Here is a 20942-nt window from a genome sequence, read left to right on the forward strand (position 1 = left end):
GCTGACAGCAGATTTTTCTGCATTAACTGGGCGGAAATAGAGGGCGTGATAGGGAGGATATTACCGTCTGGAGACACACGCCATACAGTCAGAAAACACCAAGGCTTAATGCACTGAACGTTACTTCAGAGGTCTAATGGACTTCATATTTGCCAGGTAGGCCCAAAACAAAATAAGGTCCACCTTCAGCTCATTGTTCACCTCTATAACTGTTTATCTTCAGGCTGAGACTGGAGCTGATCATCGTCTTTGTGTGCTTTTGAAAAGGTTGCAGATTTTTGAGAGGTTTAAATACTTTTCAGGATCAGTGATTTTTTTATTTATTTTTTGTTATAATCCTGCATCCTCCAGATTGTTCATGGTTCAATGGCAATACTTACTGTGACTGGCGCAGGTAATACTTCATTCATTGTTTTTCGCCTACAAAGGCACAAACGACAAAGCTCTTTTAGTTACGAATATGCTGTGACGTGATTAATCCAACAGAATTTGGGTTGTTTCTGTAATCTGCACCATGAAGGACAATGTAATTATCTACTGCTACTTTTTTTCTTGGATTTATACTAACAAACTTGATTTGTAAATATTGCGACACAAATACCACCACAGTCAGAGTCTGCGAGGTTTCCTTATCCCGATTAAAGTTAACCACACTTGTAGTTAAAAAGGTTCAACTGTACTACCTTGAAATAACTGTGTGACAATACAGTTATTAGCTTCTCCTGACTGTTAAAGACGTTTGATTCCTTTGGATTTCTATTACAAAGTTGTGGCGCCCTCTTGCGGACAGAAAAAATGTACATTTCCTTTATACTTTTAGTATCCTTAAATATTCACAGTGACGTGGTGCTTAACATGGACCTAAATAATTGAATTGAATAACAAACATCCAGGTAACCATGGAATGAGGTACACCGTTGCTGTAGAAAGTATATCACGGGAACACCGGAGGTCCTGAACCAGCAGATACCCGCGTCCACGTGGAGCTGTCCGAGGTCCTCCCCTCCTGTCCCTGCTCTGGACCAGAATAAGTAACGAGAGGACAGCGCCCATCCAATGTTGAACAAACAGCAACAAGTGTGAGTGTTTCACGATACGTGAAGAAAACACACTCCCTCTGTCTCCCTTCTTTTTTTTTTTTTTGATGACCTCAGTGAACTGCTGTCTATGATATGTGTTGATTTTGACTGTGTAATTATTGTTGGTGATTTTAACATCCATGTGGACATCCCTCAGGACAAAGGGACTAAAAACCTGAGTAACACTCTGGACAACTTTGGGCTGACTCAGCATGTAACAGAGGCCACGCACAATAGGGGGCACACTCTACACTTACTGATCTCTAAGGGTCTGAGCATTTCAGAGGTTACTGTGTCTGATGTGGGCCTGTCTGATCATTCCTGTGTTTTCTTTGAGAATACGATTTCACTGCACACAAATGTCTCAACAGCAGTGATCTCAAAACGGTGTTTAACTGAAAACAGTAGTGAGATCTTTAACCAGGTCTTCTCCTAAACACCTGCCCTGTCCGGGGGTTCAGTCAATGAGCTCATCAGTAGCTTCAATGCTAAAATGTTAAATGTTATGGATGCTATTGCTCCCATTAAGGTGAAGGTTATCTCTGGAAGGAAGAAGTCTCCATGGAGAAATTCCACACCAGTGAAAAATGGGATAAGAGAGTGTCGGAAAGCTGAGCGCAGATGGAGAAAAACAAATCTCCAGGTTCATTACAACATCTATAAAGAGAAACTTCACTCTAATAATTTACAACTCAGGAATGCAAGAAAGTCCTATTTCTCTGACATCATCACCAAAAACAGTCCTAATGCTCGGGCCTTATTTGCTACAGTCGACAGGTTAACAAACCCTCCTGTGTTAGTGGCAACTGAACTTCATTCCACTATGGCCTGCAATGACTTTGCCAAATTCTTCACAGACAAAATCCAAAATATTAGACAAGCAGTTGGTACATCAGCAGCAGGTTCAGCATATGTACCGTGTCCACCGAAAACCCGTTTAAACACCATGACACAGTTCCATTAACAGCAAAGACCTGGAGTACATCTTACGTCAGCTGAACTCCTCCTCTTGCTGTTTAGACATCCTGCCAACAGCTTTTTTCAAAAGGGTCTCAAAGATTTTGTCAGAGTCAGACCTGTTACTCAGATCAGCTGAAATGCTCAGTGTATTTAAGTCCAGGTTGAAGACACACCTATTTTCAGCTGCATTTGAATAAAGCTCCAAATCTGAAGCTTGAGTTTACTGATCGTGAACTTGTCTTTAATGTCGGGTGTGTTTCCAGAGCCACTAAAAAAAAACTGTAATCAAACCTCTGCTGAAAAAGGACAATCTTGACAAGGCACAAATGAGCAACTACAGGCCCATCTCAAATCTCCCATTTTTAAGTAAGATCATTAGCGTTTTTTCAACAGCTTAATTACTTTTTAAAACAAAATAACTGCTATGACACCTTCCAGTCAGGTTTCAGACAGCACCACAGCACTGAGACTGCTCTGACCAAAGTGTTTAATGACATATGTCTGAATACAGACGGTGGAAAAATGTCAGTCTTAGTTTTACTAGATCTTGGTGCTGCATTTGATACAGTTGACCACAATATATTACTCAAACAACTGGAGAACTGGGCGGGTCTTTCCGGAACTATACTAAACTGGTTCAAAACATACTTAGAGAACAGGAAGTACTTTGTGTCAATAGGTAACTTTACATCTGAGCAGACAAGAATCACTTGTGGAGTTCCCCAAGGTTCCATCCTGGGACCTCTTCTGTTTAACATCTACATGCTCCCAATGGCACAGATTATAAAAAACAACAAAATAAACTACCATAGCTATGCAGATGACACGCAGATATATATTACAATGTCACCAGGAGACCAAGGCTCTGTACAGGCTCTTGGTAAATGCATTGAAGAGATTAATGACTGGATGTGCCACAACTTTCTCCAGCTAAACAAAAACAAAACTGAGGTAATTGTCTTTGGAGCCAAAGAGAAACAATTACAGGTCACCACAGAACTTCAATCTATACACCTAGAAACTACCAACCAGGCCAGAAATCTGGGTGTAGTGATGGACTCAGACCTAAATTTGGAAAAACACATTAAGGCAGTAACAAAGTCAGCCTACTATCACCTTAAGAATATATCAAGGTTAAAAGATCTGATGTCTCAGCAGGACCTGAAAAAACTAGTCCATGCATTCATCTTTAGTAGGCTTGATTACTGTAACAGCATTTTTACAGGTCTACCTAAAAAGTCAGTTAGACAACTGCAGCTTATTCAGAACTCTGCTGCTCGAGTCCTCACTAAGACCAAAAAAGTGGACCACATCAGTCCAGCTCTGAGGTCTTTACACTGACTGCCTGTCCATCAGAGGATAGACTTTAAAGTTCTGATGCTGGTCTATAAAGCTCTGAATGGTCTAGGACCAAAATACATCAGTGACCTCCTGACCCAGTATGAACCTTCCAGACCCCTCAGGTCATCTGGATCCGGTCTTTTATCAGTTCCCAGTCAGAACCAGACATGGAGAAGCTGCATTCAGCTTCTATGCTCCACATGTCTGGAATAAACTCCCAGAAAGCCTCAGATCAGCTGAAATGCTCAGTGTATTTAAGTCCAGGTTGAAGACACACCTATTTTCAGCTGCATTTGAATAAAGCTCCAAATCTGAAGCTTGAGTTTCAAAACTTAATCATATTTTAACTACTGATTCTATCTGATTTTATCTATTGTTCTTATTTCTTTTCTTTTGGTTTAAAATTTAAATCGTGCTTTTTATTTCTACTGTTTGAATGTATCTGTAAAGCACTTTGAATCACCTTGTTGTTGAATTGCGCTATACAAATAAACTTGCCTTGCCTTTGAGTTGTGTTTTTGTTTCCTTATAATTTTATAGTTTCTGTTGCTTTCAACAAAACTTTTTCCCGTAATTCAAGGCAATATTAGTTTATTTTCGACAGTGTCTTTGGCCTCCTTCATTTAACTGCAGTTGTACTTTCATGCATACTGAACATCACACTGTTCATGATGACTGATATTCCTTCAGATAGTTGTCAACTACTCAGTCAATTGTGAGAAGAACCTAAAGTCCACGGTCAAGATTTTATAAGTGGAATGCGAGGAGCAACCCTGGACTTATTCCTTGTACTCCTGTTGCCCACTGGGAAACTGATATTACCATTATGTCCAAATATGTCAAAGACATGAAAGAATATCAAGTGTAAGAGTGGTGCTCATGGTCAGAAACGTTTTTTTTTAAATCTAAAACATCAAACTTTTTGGTCTTTGCAAAAAATAAAAAGCTAAATACTGAGATACAAGCCTTAGGCTTGACGTATCTTTTCTTATTCTTATTGAATCTTACATTTTGTATCTTACGTGATAAACGATGTGCTTTGAAATATCGCTTATGAATTTATGAATACATCCCAACTTGGATGGTCACACCTGCAGAAATGTTTACATCAGAGCAATCGCAAATTTAATTGCATAGCATCTTTAAACAAAACAGTACCACACCTATTGTGATTAAAAGGGATATTCTTACCTACAAAAACAGGCTTATTGATAGGTTCATGATATCACAGCCTCGTGAAGACCTCAAACAAATATCCTCTGCTTTGCACTGGAAGGACCTGAGAAAACCCTGCTGCCATGACGCAGATCTCTATTCCACATGGTGTGACGATGATATAAGTCAATTTAGATACTTTGTGTGTAAAAATTCACGAAGCAAAATCCAGGCATTTACTAATTAAATCCAAACACAATAGCGTCACTGTAATAATTTAACAGTATAGCTTTATTGTTGTAAAATTGTGTAATCAGAGGGTGTCGAGTAATGTGATAATGAGTTTCCATCTTTACCCCTCATAATAAACAACTGAAAAGTTTGCCTCATATACAAACCAACAAAATCCAACGCAGATACTCTAGCCTACCCCAAGCACTAAAAAAAAGCAACAAATCTGACACATTTTGTGTTTAAACAGATGCCTCGGCTATATTTTACCCATTCAGAATGAAAAGCATGTTGCAATCTGAAGAAGCTGACTGTTGCTCATCTGAATCTGTTATTGAAACCACAGTGAAAGACCTGTAATAATCACATTAGTTTCTTAATAATCTGTAAAACCTCTCAAAGCCTCTAGGAGTCGTTAAATCCCGAATGAAGAACTGCAACGTTACTGAATAGGCTTCTTGAAACGCACACTTGTAGAAAGCCATCACTCATGAAATTAATAAAAACTCACATTTAAAGTAATTACTCAGTTATAAAACATACTGAAGTGTTACATTTCACGATTATGGCATCAAAGATAAGATGGAAAACAGACCAGGGTTGAAACATCAGTTTTATTCGTAGACTTAACCCAACACTGTGTGTGGCTCCTCATTTGTACTGACTGTTCATAGCTTCGACTACAGCGGTAAGAAACTTCTGCCAGATTGCTTGGACCCGAGGGTCCAAGTTGCTCTTGAGTTTGCAGGCGACGCTAATGGTGATGCAGTCTGCCAACAGCTGTGGATAAAACGAAAGCAAAATGAATCCGGTCTGTGCGGATGTGGAATGTATCACTTAAACAATTTGTCACTTTAGATGCAGGATATTTATTGCCTACTCTGAAGTTATCGGGATCTACGTTGAGGTTTTCATAGTGCATCCTGCTCAGATCAGCGTACGCCGCTTTCATGTTGTCCATGTTCTTCACCCCAATGTCCAAAGCTTTCAGCAAGACCTTCCCATGGGCGGCAACTTTGGCGTTACTCAAAATTGCAGTGTTTGTGAAGATATCTCCAAACATGCCGAAATAGCGCTCGGTCCAGGGGTAGACAATCAGAGTTCTGTCAATATCAGAAGTGTGAAACTGGCAAATTTGTATCACGCAAACACATAAAAATTAAAACACAACTGACAACTAGGAAAAAACGTAAGACTGTAACCATCCATATTGGTACCAAGGGAAATGGAAGTCATTTTCAAGCCATGAAATTTGCTTTAAAATGGTGCTGAAATGTCCTGAATGAATGAAAGGCCTGTAAATAACATAAAGGTTTGAAAATAAAGCAATTTCTCTTTAGTATTTCTGCGTCCCTTTGGAACAAAAATCTAATTCGCTGTTATTTTATTTTATTTAAGGGAGACAAGCAAGATACGATTATCTAGCTGGAGGCATGCATGCTTTAAAGACGAATAACTGAAAATCAAACTCTACCTTGCCAACACTTGTGGTCCAATCTCATCAATGTCAACTTTTTCCCAAACTGATCTGACAGTGCGGCGCTCCTCGTCTGTCCACTTGACCATGGCGCCATGTAATCAATAAAAAGACAGTTTCTTAAGTGTGCTCCCCTTACATTAAACCGATTAGGGATAAACTGACATGTACAAAACACATCGAGATACTTAGGGAAGCTGTACAGTGTCTTCAAACATAAAGTTTGCCTCTGTCTTGTTTTTAGCAAGCTTCCACCAGCTGCTCAGCTTAGATTGTGACATAAACTTTCCTTATCTGGGCATTCAGGCTTACCCCGCCCAAATAAATGATCCAAAGGACCATTCTGCAATTGCCTTCATGCATACTTTTTTCATTAGTGTTTTGGCCTCAAATGACCTAATTCGTTTTAGATTTTAAGACCAAAAACCAACGGATGACGACTTTTTTTCTCTCTGGTTTTACGACCTTTTATCAACTGGATTTGAAGAACCGTGATACTAATTGTGGTTGGAATAACGTTTCTCCTCGCTTTGCTGAATTTATTAGATGTGTGTTTTTTTTTCTTTGAAGAAATTATGAATGATCATGCAAAACGTCTCTAAATATTTGTGAATCCCTGATAAAACAAAAGTAACAAAAAGGCCTGATTTACGGATAAGGCACTCGGATAAGGTGCTTGATTCCTTTTCTATGCAAAAAGCTCAGGTTCTGTAGATTCCTGGATGTATCAACAATATCTAATAGCTTGGCTTTCCGTGAACTGTATCGCAGCCTTACCAGAGAGCCTCTCATGAGGGCATAGATGGCCACATCAAATAGCTTCACTCTTGGATGACAGCAACGTGGAAGTGCGCTCGAGCAGATTCCACCCTGACAAAAGCCAAATATGATGACGTACTGCTGTCATCCTGCCATGTATTTTGACTGAATTCCCTGCATGGCTCACACACTTCTCTAAATCAAAGATCCACCTCCATGGTTCCTCTCCAACTCCTCTCCAACTCCAAATGTTTATAGTTTCAACTATGACGGTATCGCCGCCCCTATGTGACTTAGCTCAACATAATTTATGTCTTGTCTATCAAATTATAGTACCCTGTCCATTTTTCCCCAAATGCCCCCTTGTTGTGCATTTACAAAATGCACAAAACATAGTTTTCCTTAAAACTCTGACTGAAATCTGAATCTACTTTGTCAACATGAAATTAATTTAATTAAAAACTGCTGCAAACATTGGCAGCACTACATCAGTTTACAGACTATAGAGACTATTACTTATTTGTCTGGTACTAGATGGAAAGATGTTTCACAACAATAAATAATAAAGTACGGACAGGATTTTTAATCGAGGCACAGAACATAATTTTAAGATCCAGATATGTTACGTTACAGATAATTAAACACAAATATGACTAAATGTGCATGTAGGCTAAACTGTTTTTACTTAATCTAAAAATCAAACCTTAATTAACTTTTATGGAAACTTTTAAAGTAAAAAAAAAAAAATACACAGAGTCTTACATATTTCAGTTTTTAATTGGTGTGATGGCAACAACTGTCAGAAAGTTACTGAATGATAACTTGGATGAGTGCTGCGCAGCTTCTTACTGATCAGTTTCAGACGTGGTGGTGGAGGCTAATTGAATGGAGGTGAGTATGCATGATTTAGCAAAAGCTTTTCTCAAATGTTTGTAATGTTGTTGAAAAGCACAGATACATTAATCCCTGGGGAGTCTGACTGTTTTTACAGAGTCAGAAACAAATAAATACCTAGGGGCAGACAGTTGATGTATTTTTGTAGTCTCAATGTGTCAGACAGCAATATGTTGTTATAAGTTTATTAGCTAACTGTGTATGGGATTGAACAACATAATCATGATCCATACAGGAATTGATCAGCTATGAGCCAAAAGGTGAACTGAATATGTTGTCTACACTTTATCTAACAGGAGACTTATTGTCTCAGATTTTGAAAACCATTGGTTCCTTGTATAGAAATGACTCAAAGCTGGAATAGCCCCCTGAACATATGGTGGGACACTTTGAGCACGCTCAACAATCAAATTAAATTGAATCCAAAACAATGTCAGCATTGTCATAAATTCAATAATTTGATCCTAAGTAACCTGCAATGAATGCTGAGAAATCATCAACTACAGCGCCACCTGCTGGTGATTTAACGAAGACATTTGGGTGCACCACAACAGTCAGCCATCTATGTATAGAAAAGATTACTAATAAAAAGGAAAAGAAAAAAAGAAAAATACCGGCAAAAAAATGTAATTTTTCGGAGAAGTACATGATTAGTTTATCTTCACTGCATTCTCACTACAGTGTTCGTGTCAGCACCGTGCTGCAGAGCCCTCTGAGGTGTCTCCAATCAGGAGGAATCAGGACCCTGGAGAGCGCCAAGAAGCACAGTCCTGATAAAAAGGATCAATAACAACATTTGCACCGAAAAGTATTCCGAATTTGATATCAATCCAGTTTTCGTTACACAGAAAACAATGAAATGGCAAGCAAGCTTGCAGATCACTTGCAAGGGAGAGGCTGACGACCAAGTGAAACCTTCCCAAATCAAAGCGGTGACGAAGGAGCAGAAATGGATAACGTTTTGTTCCTTTGAAAGCTTGTAAGAATCTATTAATCCACATTTAAGCATAACCGCGCGTTTTAATTAACCGGATTGACAGCAAAGTTGGACAACAATGGGACTCGAATAGGATTCCCACCTTTGACTTTTCCTACGTCCCTATGAACGTCTTTGAAAATGTAAAAGCTGTGGAGTAGGCTATCATATATGTGACAGTTTCACGTAATTAAAAACATAGATGGGTTATAATATGCAAAGGTAAACATATGTGCATGTGACGGTTTGGGGTACTGAAAATGTAATTTTACCATTTTTGAGCAACTGCAGCAGTTTCAGTAATTCAAGGCATGTGAGTGTTACTGTTTTGAAAGTATTTCGTTAAGTTTTAGGGGGTTTGAGCCTTTATTGAAATTCTGCTACGTTTAACTGTGGACCAATTTCACTATTTGACATTCAGGTTGAGTTTAACGCTGCCTTGACTCCTTGGAAATGCGACTGACGTCACGCCATCTGCGCTTCGGACAGGCACAGTCGCGCAATCTACACTTGAAAATCGAGTGCCCGTCTAAATCGGGGGCTGGAGCCGCGGTCAATGGGCGAGAGGCGGGGTACACCCTGGACAGGTCATTAAAACAAAATGATAGAACAAAATTATTGAAGCACATTCATTCACACATTCCCATTCATTTCTGCATAGTCAGATTTAAAAACTTCATTAAGAAACAAATCAAATTGTTTTCTGCCAACTCCACCAGATTCTTGTTCCCATGTCCCCAGCTACCTCTGTGGTGATTTTCAATGCATGTTATCATATTTTAACAATGGGGATGTAGACCCAAGATCAGGATAAAAAGATGGATAGCAGATCTGGTTTCTGGTGTCTTCATCAGATTTGAATGTAATTGCACAAAAGGTAAACAGGTATGTTTTACACACAAATAGTACACAGAAAATTATTTGCAAGCTTAAAATGTTATGTTATTGTCAAAAATGATTTGCCTCTCTTAGTGCATATTCAGATTTGGAAATGCATTAGAGTCTGTTTCTTACCTTTCCAAATGTTTTGAAGACAATTCTAGATGGAAAATATTTAAGGAAAAAGCTAAATTAAGTTAACTTTCAACGTAAGTAGAACAGTTAGTAACAACAGCAACTTAGGGAATTTTTTAGTCCACTTCATGAAAATATTTTCCAAGACACTGTTATTAAAAAAACAAACAGCGCCTAAACAAGAATCAAAGGCAAGCACAAAAAGATCATGTTAGTATGCAAAAACAAACTCACCCATATTTTCCCTTTTTCTCTGTCATTCTTTCAGATCAAATCAAGAGAAATTACCAATGAGAAGGAACGAGGAGTTGTAGATTTAATATTCGGAGGGTTTGTCATTTAAGCATGTGGTAATCAAAATGGGCAAATGGTCCATTCTGGGGGATTGCAGCATGAAAGTTTGTAAGAACCCTGTCATAGTGGCCACTTGCATGGAAGATTTTGTTGACAATTTTAATAAAATGTCCTCTCAGATTCCCAAAGAAACTGAATATTGATAAATCTGATGTAGCAATTCTCGACATATTTAAAAGTGATTTAACAGAACAATGTATGAGTGAAGATCACATAATGAGGACATACAGTTAAGACTTTAGTAACACAACTCAAACTAAAATTTATTTTCCATCCTAATGCCTACACTGAACTGTGTGGCTCTGACTTTTAAGGGTATAGGCGATCTATTTAGCTGTGTACAGCATAATATTGTTATCAAGAAATATTTTATTTGCTGTGTCATATGAATCCAAACTTTTTCTAAAAAGCTGGACAATTAAGTTTAACATGGAGATGTGAAATTTAAAAATGGGAAATAAATAAAAAAATTGAAGAAGTGTAGCTAAATAATGGAGAGATACAGTATATTTAACCCCATAAAACCACATCTCAATAAAATACATGGTATTAACATCTGGGCAACAGCTGAAAAAATGGACAAAATGTTTTTTTTTTGTTTATTTAATAACATATTTATTGATTAACATGTCTTTACAGGAAATTCCTGCAGTAAAGCAAAATTAAAAGCCATGTCAGAAGTACCCGTGAACCTTGTGTTTGAAATCTCAATATTTAGGAATATGCAGCAGTAAAGCATCAGGAAAGCCAGGATAGGAGTATCTGGAGATCTGTTGTAGCCTACATGCTGCATATATATTTGTCACTGTTGCTCTGAGCTCTGGATCTGCCACTGTCTATGGTGCTCCACAAGGTCACATCATTCCAAGTGAAGTCAAGAATCAGGTCATGCCTGGGGCCTCATTGATACACAGTTTTGAGTTAGCTTCCTTACTGTTTAGCCTGCTCACTGTCAGGTGTTCTGGAGATAATTTCAGTTTGGTTTTGTCTCTTCCCCGTTTGGCCATTATTGGACTGATGAGAGGTGCAGACAAGGTAGAGATGACTGGTTGATTTGGGCTGGTGCAGGGAGGGCTGGATGTCCAGTAAGGAATATGGTCACACACATACACACACACACACACACACACACACACACACACAAGGACATCAAGCAAGTTAAAAGCAAAAATGGTGAAATGAAACCACATTATGCAAAAAGTAGAAGGAGAGTGATAGATAGAGATGGGGTGATGTCACCGATGATTTCAGCATCAGATGATGAAAATGATGCAGTGAAAGAACTTGGAAATCACCACAGAGGTAGCTGGGGACATGGGAACAAGAGTCTGGTGGTGTTTGCAGAAAACAATTTGATCAGGTTTTTTTTGTTGAGTTTATTGATCTGCCCATGTACATCATGCGTTGGGCTCACACGCTTTACCGTACGACGCGATGTAGACGGGCACTCGATTTTCAAGTGTACTACCGTGCCTCTCTGAAGCGCAGATGGCGTGACCACAGTGAAAAAGTTAAATTGTGCTTCATATAATCACATATATACAACTTGTTACACGACCGTGAATACAACGGCATATTTTTACATGATTTGTTGTCGTTTAGCGTTTGCTGTTTTGATTGAATGCATTTTGCCCCAAGTTGCATTCACTTACTTTGCTTCCAAGAAACATTCAATCTACGTTATTTTCACACATAGAAGCCCATAAGAAACATTTGTATCCTCTTGAGTCAGAAATTCTTTTGATTCATCCCTGAGCGCTGCTAGTCAGACAACAGCGACGTTTTGGACATGAATAAAACTTTATACCCAGATTAATTCAACAAAGAGTAAGACAACGTTGTCACTGCATTTATTCTTCACACGCAAGTGATCATGCTGCTGTGTCTTTCAGCTTCTGTTTATCGATACTTCTCAGACAGAGCCAGAGAGGCCAGGAACTTGTCCATGGACACGTGGACTTCAGTGGTGAAGTCCTTGGGGAACATGATGGTTATGGGCAAAATCGACAACCTGGCTGCTGGCCTCCTTAGCCTGAGTGAGCTGCACGCCTTCACTCTGCGGGTGGACCCTGCCAACTTCAAGGTAACTCCATAAACTGATGTTTTCCTAAAACTATGTCACTTGAGAAGTCTCTGGACTAACTGTGGAAACTTGTCCTTTCTGTCATGAATGCAGGCTTTTTTTCTATGTTCATACGGTTTAAACAATCCAAATATTTCTGGTAGCTCCAAGTGATTCATGTACAACATGATGTGCATGATCTGCATTCATGACATCTGTCTGATAATCCGTTTTTCTCAGATGTCGTCAGCCTTGGCGGACACTTTAGCCCAGAAGGTTAATATGCTGGCTTCGTATGGAGTGTCAACAGTTTCTTGGAAAGATTTGGAATTAAACTTGGCCCGTAAAGGAAAATGATGTAGCCAAGCGTTTTCCAAGACTAGTCTTCAACATCTCAGGGATTTCAGAGATGTCGGATTTTTTAAAATAATTTCTAATGTTAGACATCAGAATGAACTGTAGATGTCAATAATGAAAAAAAGTCTCAGAGGATCCTGAATTACCCTCGTGCATTATGATTATTAAACATTGGGTTCATGCAACTGATCTTGTGCTGTGTAGAGTTCGACGGTCGCATATTTTAAGACCTTGTTATGGTAAAGAGATGAACAAAACAAAAGAACTAAAAGAAACAACAGTTTCGTGGGGTTTTTTTATTGCATTGATGCGTTTATTGGTCATATGCAGAGTAAAATCATGCATCTCCATCTTTTTCCTCTCCTGCTGTTTATCGGTACTTCTCAGCCAGAGCCAGAGCCAAAGAGGCCAGGAACTTGTCCATAGACACATGGACCTCAGGGGTGAAGTCGGTGGGGAACATGATGGCCAAGACAACAAGGATGTTGTGGGCGAGAATCTGAGAAAAATGCATAATCAGACCGATGTTTTGTTTGCAAATGTTAGTTCTTTGCCTGACCCCCCCCCCATCTACATCCGACAGTATGTTGTAGTAAAAGTCTTTCATAAGGTAAAATAGTCTGGAAATGTTATGATGTGGCACAGATTGAGAAGAAATCCACTTAAAGGCTTTGGATCTTTACCTTGAAGTTGGCAGGGTCCACTCTCAGAGTGAAGGCGTGCAGCTCACTCAGGCTAAGGAGGCCAGCAGCCAGGTTGTCGATTTTGCTAACAGCATCAGCAACTCCACCCATAATAGTAACTCCGTGCTTCCTCACCATGGGAGACTCGGGCCCCACATCCTTCCAGTGGGAGAAGTAGGTCTTGGTCTGTGGGTAAACCATCACCATCCTGGGAATAATGTGACAGTGGATGAGTGTGTAAATATAAACCAATAAATCGGTCAAAGTTAAGAGTTTTAGTAGATTTTCGGTCTTTTACCTTGCCAGAGCATCCATGCCGATGTCCGCAGACTTGCTGGACACCTTAGACCAGAAGGCCCTGACGGTATCTTTGTCTTTGGCAGTAAGAGTAGTCATGTTGTCTCTGATTGTTAGTTGAGTACAATGAGCAGTATGACTGTGAGGGTTTTATGTTTAAGACAGAGCACAGGCACACCCAGAACCGCCCCCAAGATAATAGAAGGGAGGCGGTCCAAGCGACGCGATGCAGTGAGTGTGAGATAAGCAAAACCTTCACATCTGTTTTTAGCAACACTATACATCAAATCTCATCATCTTTACAATGAAAATAAGCAACTATATATTGATTTGTTTTATTATAAGAATAAATCAAACGTTAGAACATCGCAGAAAAATCCATTTTAAAAAGCTTGCACACGGAAACGAGATCCTTCAGCAATTCCTCTCAAACAAATATTCACTTTCTAAAAAAGAAAGAAATAATAGAGTTGGTGTAAATTCCTGAATGCAGTTGTTATTCAGGTCAGACATGACCTTTTTTCATCAATACAAGATGTATAAACCTGAAAAGGACACTTATCAAAACAGATTTCTAATCTTGGCTCTGCAACCAAGCAATATTACTAGATTTGTTTGGAAACCTTCCAGAATAAGTCTGCCTTCCCTGCCAATAACGTGTTGCATTTCAAGACGTCAAGATGTTAGACCAATCAGATGACAGGAGAACGAACTCTTGCAGCAATGATTCTTCAACAAAATGCTCAATCACTTTCCAAGATTAAAAATTATAAATGATAGAATAGAAAAATACTTTATTCATTAACAACTATCGATAACTGTATCAAAAGTGTTGATTCTAGCAGGACTACTATGCAAATCACTTTGGGGATTGTATCTGTATAAAAACAACAAACATTTCCTACTGCGGTTTAATAGCTGACACACACACTGAAGAATTTGGGTTTGGATAAGATATCACAAAACAGCAGAGTTGAGCTAAAATTAAGTCACAGGTTCAAGCAGGATAATAAAGCTCCAACCAGCAGTTTTTAAGGCCAGTTTAACTTGGCATTACAATGCAGGCAACTTCCTTAATTTAAAAACAAATGTGTGATTATTCTCCACAGGAAGTTGATCAGTTTTTGTTTCCTGAAATAATAAGCCAAAGGAAAAAATAACTCGCTATTTTCTCGTGAACATCACAGATACGCCCCTGTCTTAACAGTGGTCCAGTGGCATCATCTTCTTGTCCATCCCACCGCGCTATCAATAGGGTTTCCTTTAAAGATCGCATCTTGTGCACCGCATACGGAAAAATATAGGGCCAGAAAAATGGTCAAATGGATAGTTTGTATGATGACATCGTACGTCCCGTGGCTCGGCATCCATACCATTTTGCATAGAGATCCTTATTTCCTTGGAAAGTGAACTTCTTCGATTAATACTTAACAAGTGATATGCCTCATTGGATGTCTCTCTAGATCTGTCTGACTCTGTTTTTGGCTGCGTTGGAAACCTCTGTGCTACTCGTGTCAAATCAACCCCCACGGTTCAAGCTCAAGAAAAGATTGTATCTGTGAAGAACATCAACAACTTCAAGAGTGCATACAATGAACAGAGCTTACACTCTGAGAAGACAAACTTCAGATAACTCAGACTCAGTTGGACTGATTGTGGCATTAATGTTTAATAATCAAAGCACCATCTATTCTTGTCAGTGTTTGTTTGTTGTGTTAAAGCTCCTCGTCGGCTGCCTGCTCAGATTGGTCAATATTTCACAGCTGACGCCAGGGCCTCTTCTTAGAAGGTCCTTGGTCCTTGGCTGGTCCCGCTTGAGAAAGCAGTACCAGCAGCTTCAGCAGAGGAATTTATTTACCACCAAAAGTTAATAAAAATCATAGGTCAAACCTGTTGTCTGTCCCTGGTTATTGTGATAACTGATGGAAGGACAACACATAAAAAAAGAATACGATATAAACCCAAATAAAGACAAACAAAAACAGAGCAAACAAAGAAAGAAAGAGATTTATTGCTGTCGTTTCGTGCCTAAATGAGAGCAATTCATTTTAAACTGACAGTCTGTTTTTCAGTGTTTTCTCGTTAAAAAAGAACATTAAAGAGCTGCAGCGACTTGAACCCGATGGTTTGCTTTAAGTGCCCGGGCTTGATCATGTAGGTTACATGAAATAAACCGACCGTTCACTTAGAAGCTCTTCAGATGTTGTCTTGAAACAAATGAAAATCGTTCATCAGTATAAAGGTTATCCAGAACCACAAAAAAAAGAGAAAACAGGGGATCTTAAAACTAATATTAAAACTCAGACCACGATGCTGGCGTTTTCTAACTTGTACATAATATTAGATTATTATTGCTGGTTTAAGTGAACAGCGACAACATTCGTCTTCTTCTTCTTTTTATTTTCATTACTGTTATTACTATCATATTAACATTTAGATCGTGCATGTGTCGCATGCTATAGTGACAGGAATTTTGATCAGGTGTAGCCTTTCCGGTTTATTCACATTGATATTCTCTTTTAAAGATTTTGATTTATTTCGTTATGATGTTTACATAAATATCTTAATTTCCATTATAAATAGAAAAAGTTAAATGTCGGGGAATTACAATATGCTGGCTTCGTTATGGAGTGTCAACAGTTTCTTGGAAAGATTTGGGATTAAACTTGGCCCGTAAAGGAAAATGATGTAGCCAAGCGTTTTCCAAGACTAGTCTTCAACATCTCAGGGATTTCAGAGATGTCGGATTTTTTAAAATAATTTCTAATGTTAGACATCAGAATGAACTGTAGATGTCAATAATGAAAAAAAGTCTCAGAGGATCCTGAATTACCCTCGTGCATTATGATTATTAAACATTGGGTTCATGCAACTGATCTTGTGCTGTGTAGAGTTCGACGGTCGCATATTTTAAGACCTTGTTATGGTAAAGAGATGAACAAAACAAAAGAACTAAAAGAAACAACAGTTTTGTGGGGTTTTTTTATTGCATTGATGCGTTTATTGGTCATATGCAGAGTAAAATCATGCATCTCCATCTTTTTCCTCTCCTGCTGTTTATCGGTACTTCTCAGCCAGAGCCAGAGCCAGAGAGGCCAGGAACTTGTCCATAGACACATGGACCTCAGGGGTGAAGTCGGTGGGGAACATGATGGCCAAGACAACAAGGATGTTGTGGGCGAGAATCTGAGAAAAATGCATAATCAGACCGATGTTATGTTTGCAAATGTTAGTTCTTTGCCTGACCCCCCCCCCATCTACATCCGACAGTATGTTGTAGTAAAAGTCTTTCATAAGGTAAAATAGTCTGGAAATGTTATGATGTGGCACAGATTGAGAAGAAATCCACTTAAAGGCTTTGGATCTTTACCTTGAAGTTGGCAGGGTCCACTCTCAGAGTGAAGGCGTGCAGCTCACTCAGGCTAAGGAGGCCAGCAGCCAGGTTGTCGATTTTGCTAACAGCATCAGCAACTCCACCCATAATAGTAACTCCGTGCTTCCTCACCATGGGAGACTCGGGCCCCACATCCTTCCAGTGGGAGAAGTAGGTCTTGGTCTGTGGGTAAACCATCACCATCCTGGGAATAATGTGACAGTGGATGAGTGTGTAAATATAAACCAATAAATCGGTCAAAGTTAAGAGTTTTAGTAGATTTTGGGTCTTTTACCTTGCCAGAGCATCCATGCCGATGTCCGCAGACTTGCTGGACACCTTAGACCAGAAGGCCCTGACGGTATCCTTGTCTTTGGCAGTAAGAGTAGTCATGTTGTCTCTGATTGTCAGTTGAGTACAATGAGCAGTATGACTGTGAGGGTTTTATGTTTAAGACAGAGCACAGGCACACCCAGAACCGCCCCCAAGATAATAGAAGGGAGGCGGTCCAAGCGACGCGATGCAGTGAGTGTGAGATAAGCAAAACCTTCACGCAGTGGCTCTGCATCTGTTTTTAGCTACACAATACATCAAATCTCATCATCTTTACAATGAAAATAAGCAACTATATATTGATTTGTTTTATTATTAGAATAAATCATACGTGAGAAAAAGCTTGCACATGGAAACGAGATCCTTCAGCAATTCCTCTCAAACAAAATATTCACTTTCTAAAAAAGAAAGAAATAATAGGGTTGGTGTAAATGCCTGAATGCAGTTGTTATTCAGGTCAGGCCTGACCTTTTTTCATCAATACAAAATGTATAAACCTGCAAAGAACACTTATCAAACCAGATTTCAAATCTAGGCTCTGCAACCAAACAATATTACTAGATTTGTTTGGAAACCTTCCAGAATAAGTCTGCCTTCCCTGCCAATAACGTGTTGCATTTCAAAGTCTTATCTGAGCCATTACACTATAGCTCCAAGGGTGGATCTTCACACATGGTGAAAAGATAACTCTTGTTCTAGGTCAGCTGATCGTGTTGTGCTTTTACGATGTCATCACATGTGTTTGAACAACTCTGGATTCAGTCTGAAGACATGAACAGAAATAAAACTGTATTTTTTTGGCAAATCTCCACAGTGGTGCACAGTTGAGTATAAATGTTCTCATCACTAAATCAAACTTCCACAGCTGACTATTTACATATAAACAGTTATCTTTTGTATGACGACTTTACTGAAATTTTACACGTGAACAAATAAGGTACTACCTGAATACACAACAAATAAAACATTTCCACAATAGTTATGTGAATATAAGGAAAGGCGACAATAAAAATTACTGTTTCATTTTGCCGAAATGCTTGTCTAAAGTTCTTACTGAGAGAATTTTGGATATTTTTGTTTTTTACTCTATAAATCAGGAAGTAATGTCTTTGGCCTCAAGATTTCTATCATAACCAGAATAAAATCTTAAATCATTACGGCTATGAATGAGACATGAACAAACAAGCAATAAAGTTAGAAAGTTGAAAACATGCAAGTGTGCATTGTTTGTGAAATTCTGCATTGTTCCCGGAGACCTGTTTTGGTTTAAAACACAATGTAAAACACACATGTCAAAAGTTGAACTAAAATCTATCACCATGAAACTTCAGCAGCTGAGTGATTGACCTACACAAGTAATATTTGTCCGAATGAAAACTTAACTCCTTGAACACTCACAAACGCACAAAAACGTATATACCTAGAAACACCATCAGTTTAACTTTAAAGTGCGTAAACATATAAAATTATTCAAAATCACTATATGAATTCTTAAATAAATGATAATGAACATGCTATTGGGTATAAATACTGGTTGAGTAATGTCAATTAACTGAATTGCTACATGATGTCAGACAGCCTGGTTGTAATCACTGACATGGGACGTCCATTGTAGTGGACGGTTACTTTTTAAGTCACAGAAGAAAAATCTTAAGAAGCTACTTGGATTAGATTTTGACCACATTACTCTGTACTGTATAGTTGAGCAGATAATATATTTTCTCCTGAATGAATCTAATGGAATAAAATATTTCGACAAATGTGTTCGACAGACACATTTCCATCCCCATCTGCCATGTTGGATTCATGATGGAACATTTTAGTTTTAACAAATAATGTGGACAATAATCGTGCAGACATACAGAGAACTACTACTTTTTTATTCAAATACTGTGGTTTTCCCAGAAGTCTGACCAACTTTTATATGTGGTGTACACAATGCAAGGTGGCTTAGTTGAATATATTCTGCATAAATAAACCAGGATGCTAATTAGAACCAATATGTAGTTTTATTTTCCTTTTTGTGGTAATGACAGAATTAAGAAAAAGTGAAGCAACACATTTAATCTGCTCTCTTTCCAGGCTGTTTAATACAGCTTAAGGCATGACTTTCCTCCTTGGGCAGACAATAAAGCTAATTTTAGCTAAATAATTGACCTTTTGCAGACAAACTGAAACATACAGAGGTTGAGTCTGTGAGAGGTGCGGTGGTGGTCAGTGAAAGGGAGTGTAATTCTTACAAGGAGAAAAAAAGAAAAACAGCTGGCTCGCTTCTCATTGACTGGCAGGCATCTTTGGTCTCAAACATGACGCAACTGTTAAGGTGTACACTAAAGGCGCTGGATCCAGTGGGTTCTTATCTCCCCAACTCCTCCCAAACAAGCAGCTGTCTGAGGACACCAGATGCTGCTGTGACAGTGTTTATCTCATAGATTGTGACTTGTGTAAACTTGCTACAGATGACTGTATTATTGTTTGTGAAAAGAGGTCAAATTAATGTGGAGTCATTGCAGTAGAAGGGAATCTGTCCCCCATTACCTGGAGAACTATCATTTTAGTTTTTTCTAGGAATGCAGGTAGTAACTTCATATAAGCTATGCTCTCAGTACTTTCTTTAAATCCCTAAATGGCCATCAGGGTCACAATTACTAAGGGGTTGTTATCATATTTCCCTATTTTTGGTGGCAGCATCCTGTTTCCAGGCAAGAACAAAGCACAAACAGCCAATCTAAAAGTTGAGTTATCCTCATCTTACAATTTCAGTCTGTCTTCATCAGAGTTGTCATTATTTTACTATAGAAAGTCATCGTTATTTAAGTGTGTTCAGCTTCTTCCCCTCATCTGAATGAATTGTAAACTATGCAATCGTGTTATCAGTCTTATAATATGTATTCAAATTATAGTAAGGGTGGTACAAGGTTAACACCAAGTAAAGTATTATGTCTTAGTTGTTGACATCATGGGATAAACATTTCTCATTTTTAATCATAATAATGCTGATATTTAAATAAGTGAGAGTAAGTTTAAGTGTTCCCACGAAATGAAATGATGTCACGATGATCCACGGGGCTTGACAAGTAGTTAAGGCTGTCGGAACTGAGGGGAAACTCACGCGCGTGTTGTGTTGGTCCTCCCTCTGGTGGAAACTCTGCAAAAGGCACTACCCGTAACTGAAATGGTTAGTGAGCACGCAACTGTGGAAATCATGATCCCGACTGAAAGCAAGCAAGACTTGTGGTCCACATTTATTATGTAACTATTTTCCAAAATGCACAAATTAGAAGAGAAGAATTTTACAGAAACGTTCAGAAAACAAACTACATAGCTGTGAGATTACACAAAGCAAGTGTGAGCTTTAAAATTCTGCATGTATAAAAAGATAGATACTTAAATTAAAAAATTCAAAGTTTATAAAATTCAATCACAGAAAAGGGAATAAGAAAAATTGTGGCAAAATCTTTGAAAAAAAGTCATAGAAATTTTGACATCAATAGCCTATGTACTTTTGTTAAAAGAGTTACATTTTAGGCAAAATAATTATGAGTTTGTATTGACATATATTATTTCAATATTCATATCTTACATGGGACATGCTTT

The 20942-nt window shown here is 38.5% G+C and overlaps 3 protein-coding genes across 3 annotated transcripts; all 3 read right to left on the minus strand.

The window, feature by feature from the left end:
• Positions 1-5361: 5361 nt before the first annotated feature.
• Positions 5362-6548, minus strand: LOC142370806 (hemoglobin cathodic subunit beta-like). Its single transcript, XM_075453289.1, has 3 exons — positions 6241-6548; positions 5647-5869; positions 5362-5546 (listed from the first exon to the last, which is right to left on the minus strand). The coding sequence occupies exons 1-3, from the start codon at positions 6330-6332 to the stop codon at positions 5418-5420; spliced, it is 444 nt and encodes a 147-aa protein (XP_075309404.1). The 5' UTR covers positions 6333-6548; the 3' UTR covers positions 5362-5417.
• A 6471-nt stretch (positions 6549-13019) lies between these two features.
• Positions 13020-13881, minus strand: LOC142370779 (hemoglobin embryonic subunit alpha-like). The gene is made up of 3 exons (XM_075453253.1): positions 13641-13881; positions 13343-13550; positions 13020-13158 (listed from the first exon to the last, which is right to left on the minus strand). The coding sequence occupies exons 1-3, from the start codon at positions 13736-13738 to the stop codon at positions 13030-13032; spliced, it is 435 nt and encodes a 144-aa protein (XP_075309368.1). The 5' UTR covers positions 13739-13881; the 3' UTR covers positions 13020-13029.
• A 2738-nt stretch (positions 13882-16619) lies between these two features.
• LOC142370805 (hemoglobin embryonic subunit alpha-like) lies at positions 16620-17459 on the minus strand. Its single transcript, XM_075453288.1, has 3 exons — positions 17308-17459; positions 17010-17217; positions 16620-16825 (listed from the first exon to the last, which is right to left on the minus strand). Exons 1-3 carry the CDS (start codon positions 17403-17405, stop codon positions 16697-16699), a joined length of 435 nt encoding a protein of 144 aa, XP_075309403.1. The 5' UTR covers positions 17406-17459; the 3' UTR covers positions 16620-16696.
• Between the last annotated feature and the right edge of the window lie 3483 nt (positions 17460-20942).

This window comes from Odontesthes bonariensis, chromosome 21 (genome assembly GCF_027942865.1).
Source record: "Odontesthes bonariensis isolate fOdoBon6 chromosome 21, fOdoBon6.hap1, whole genome shotgun sequence".
NCBI lineage: Eukaryota > Metazoa > Chordata > Actinopteri > Atheriniformes > Atherinopsidae > Odontesthes > Odontesthes bonariensis.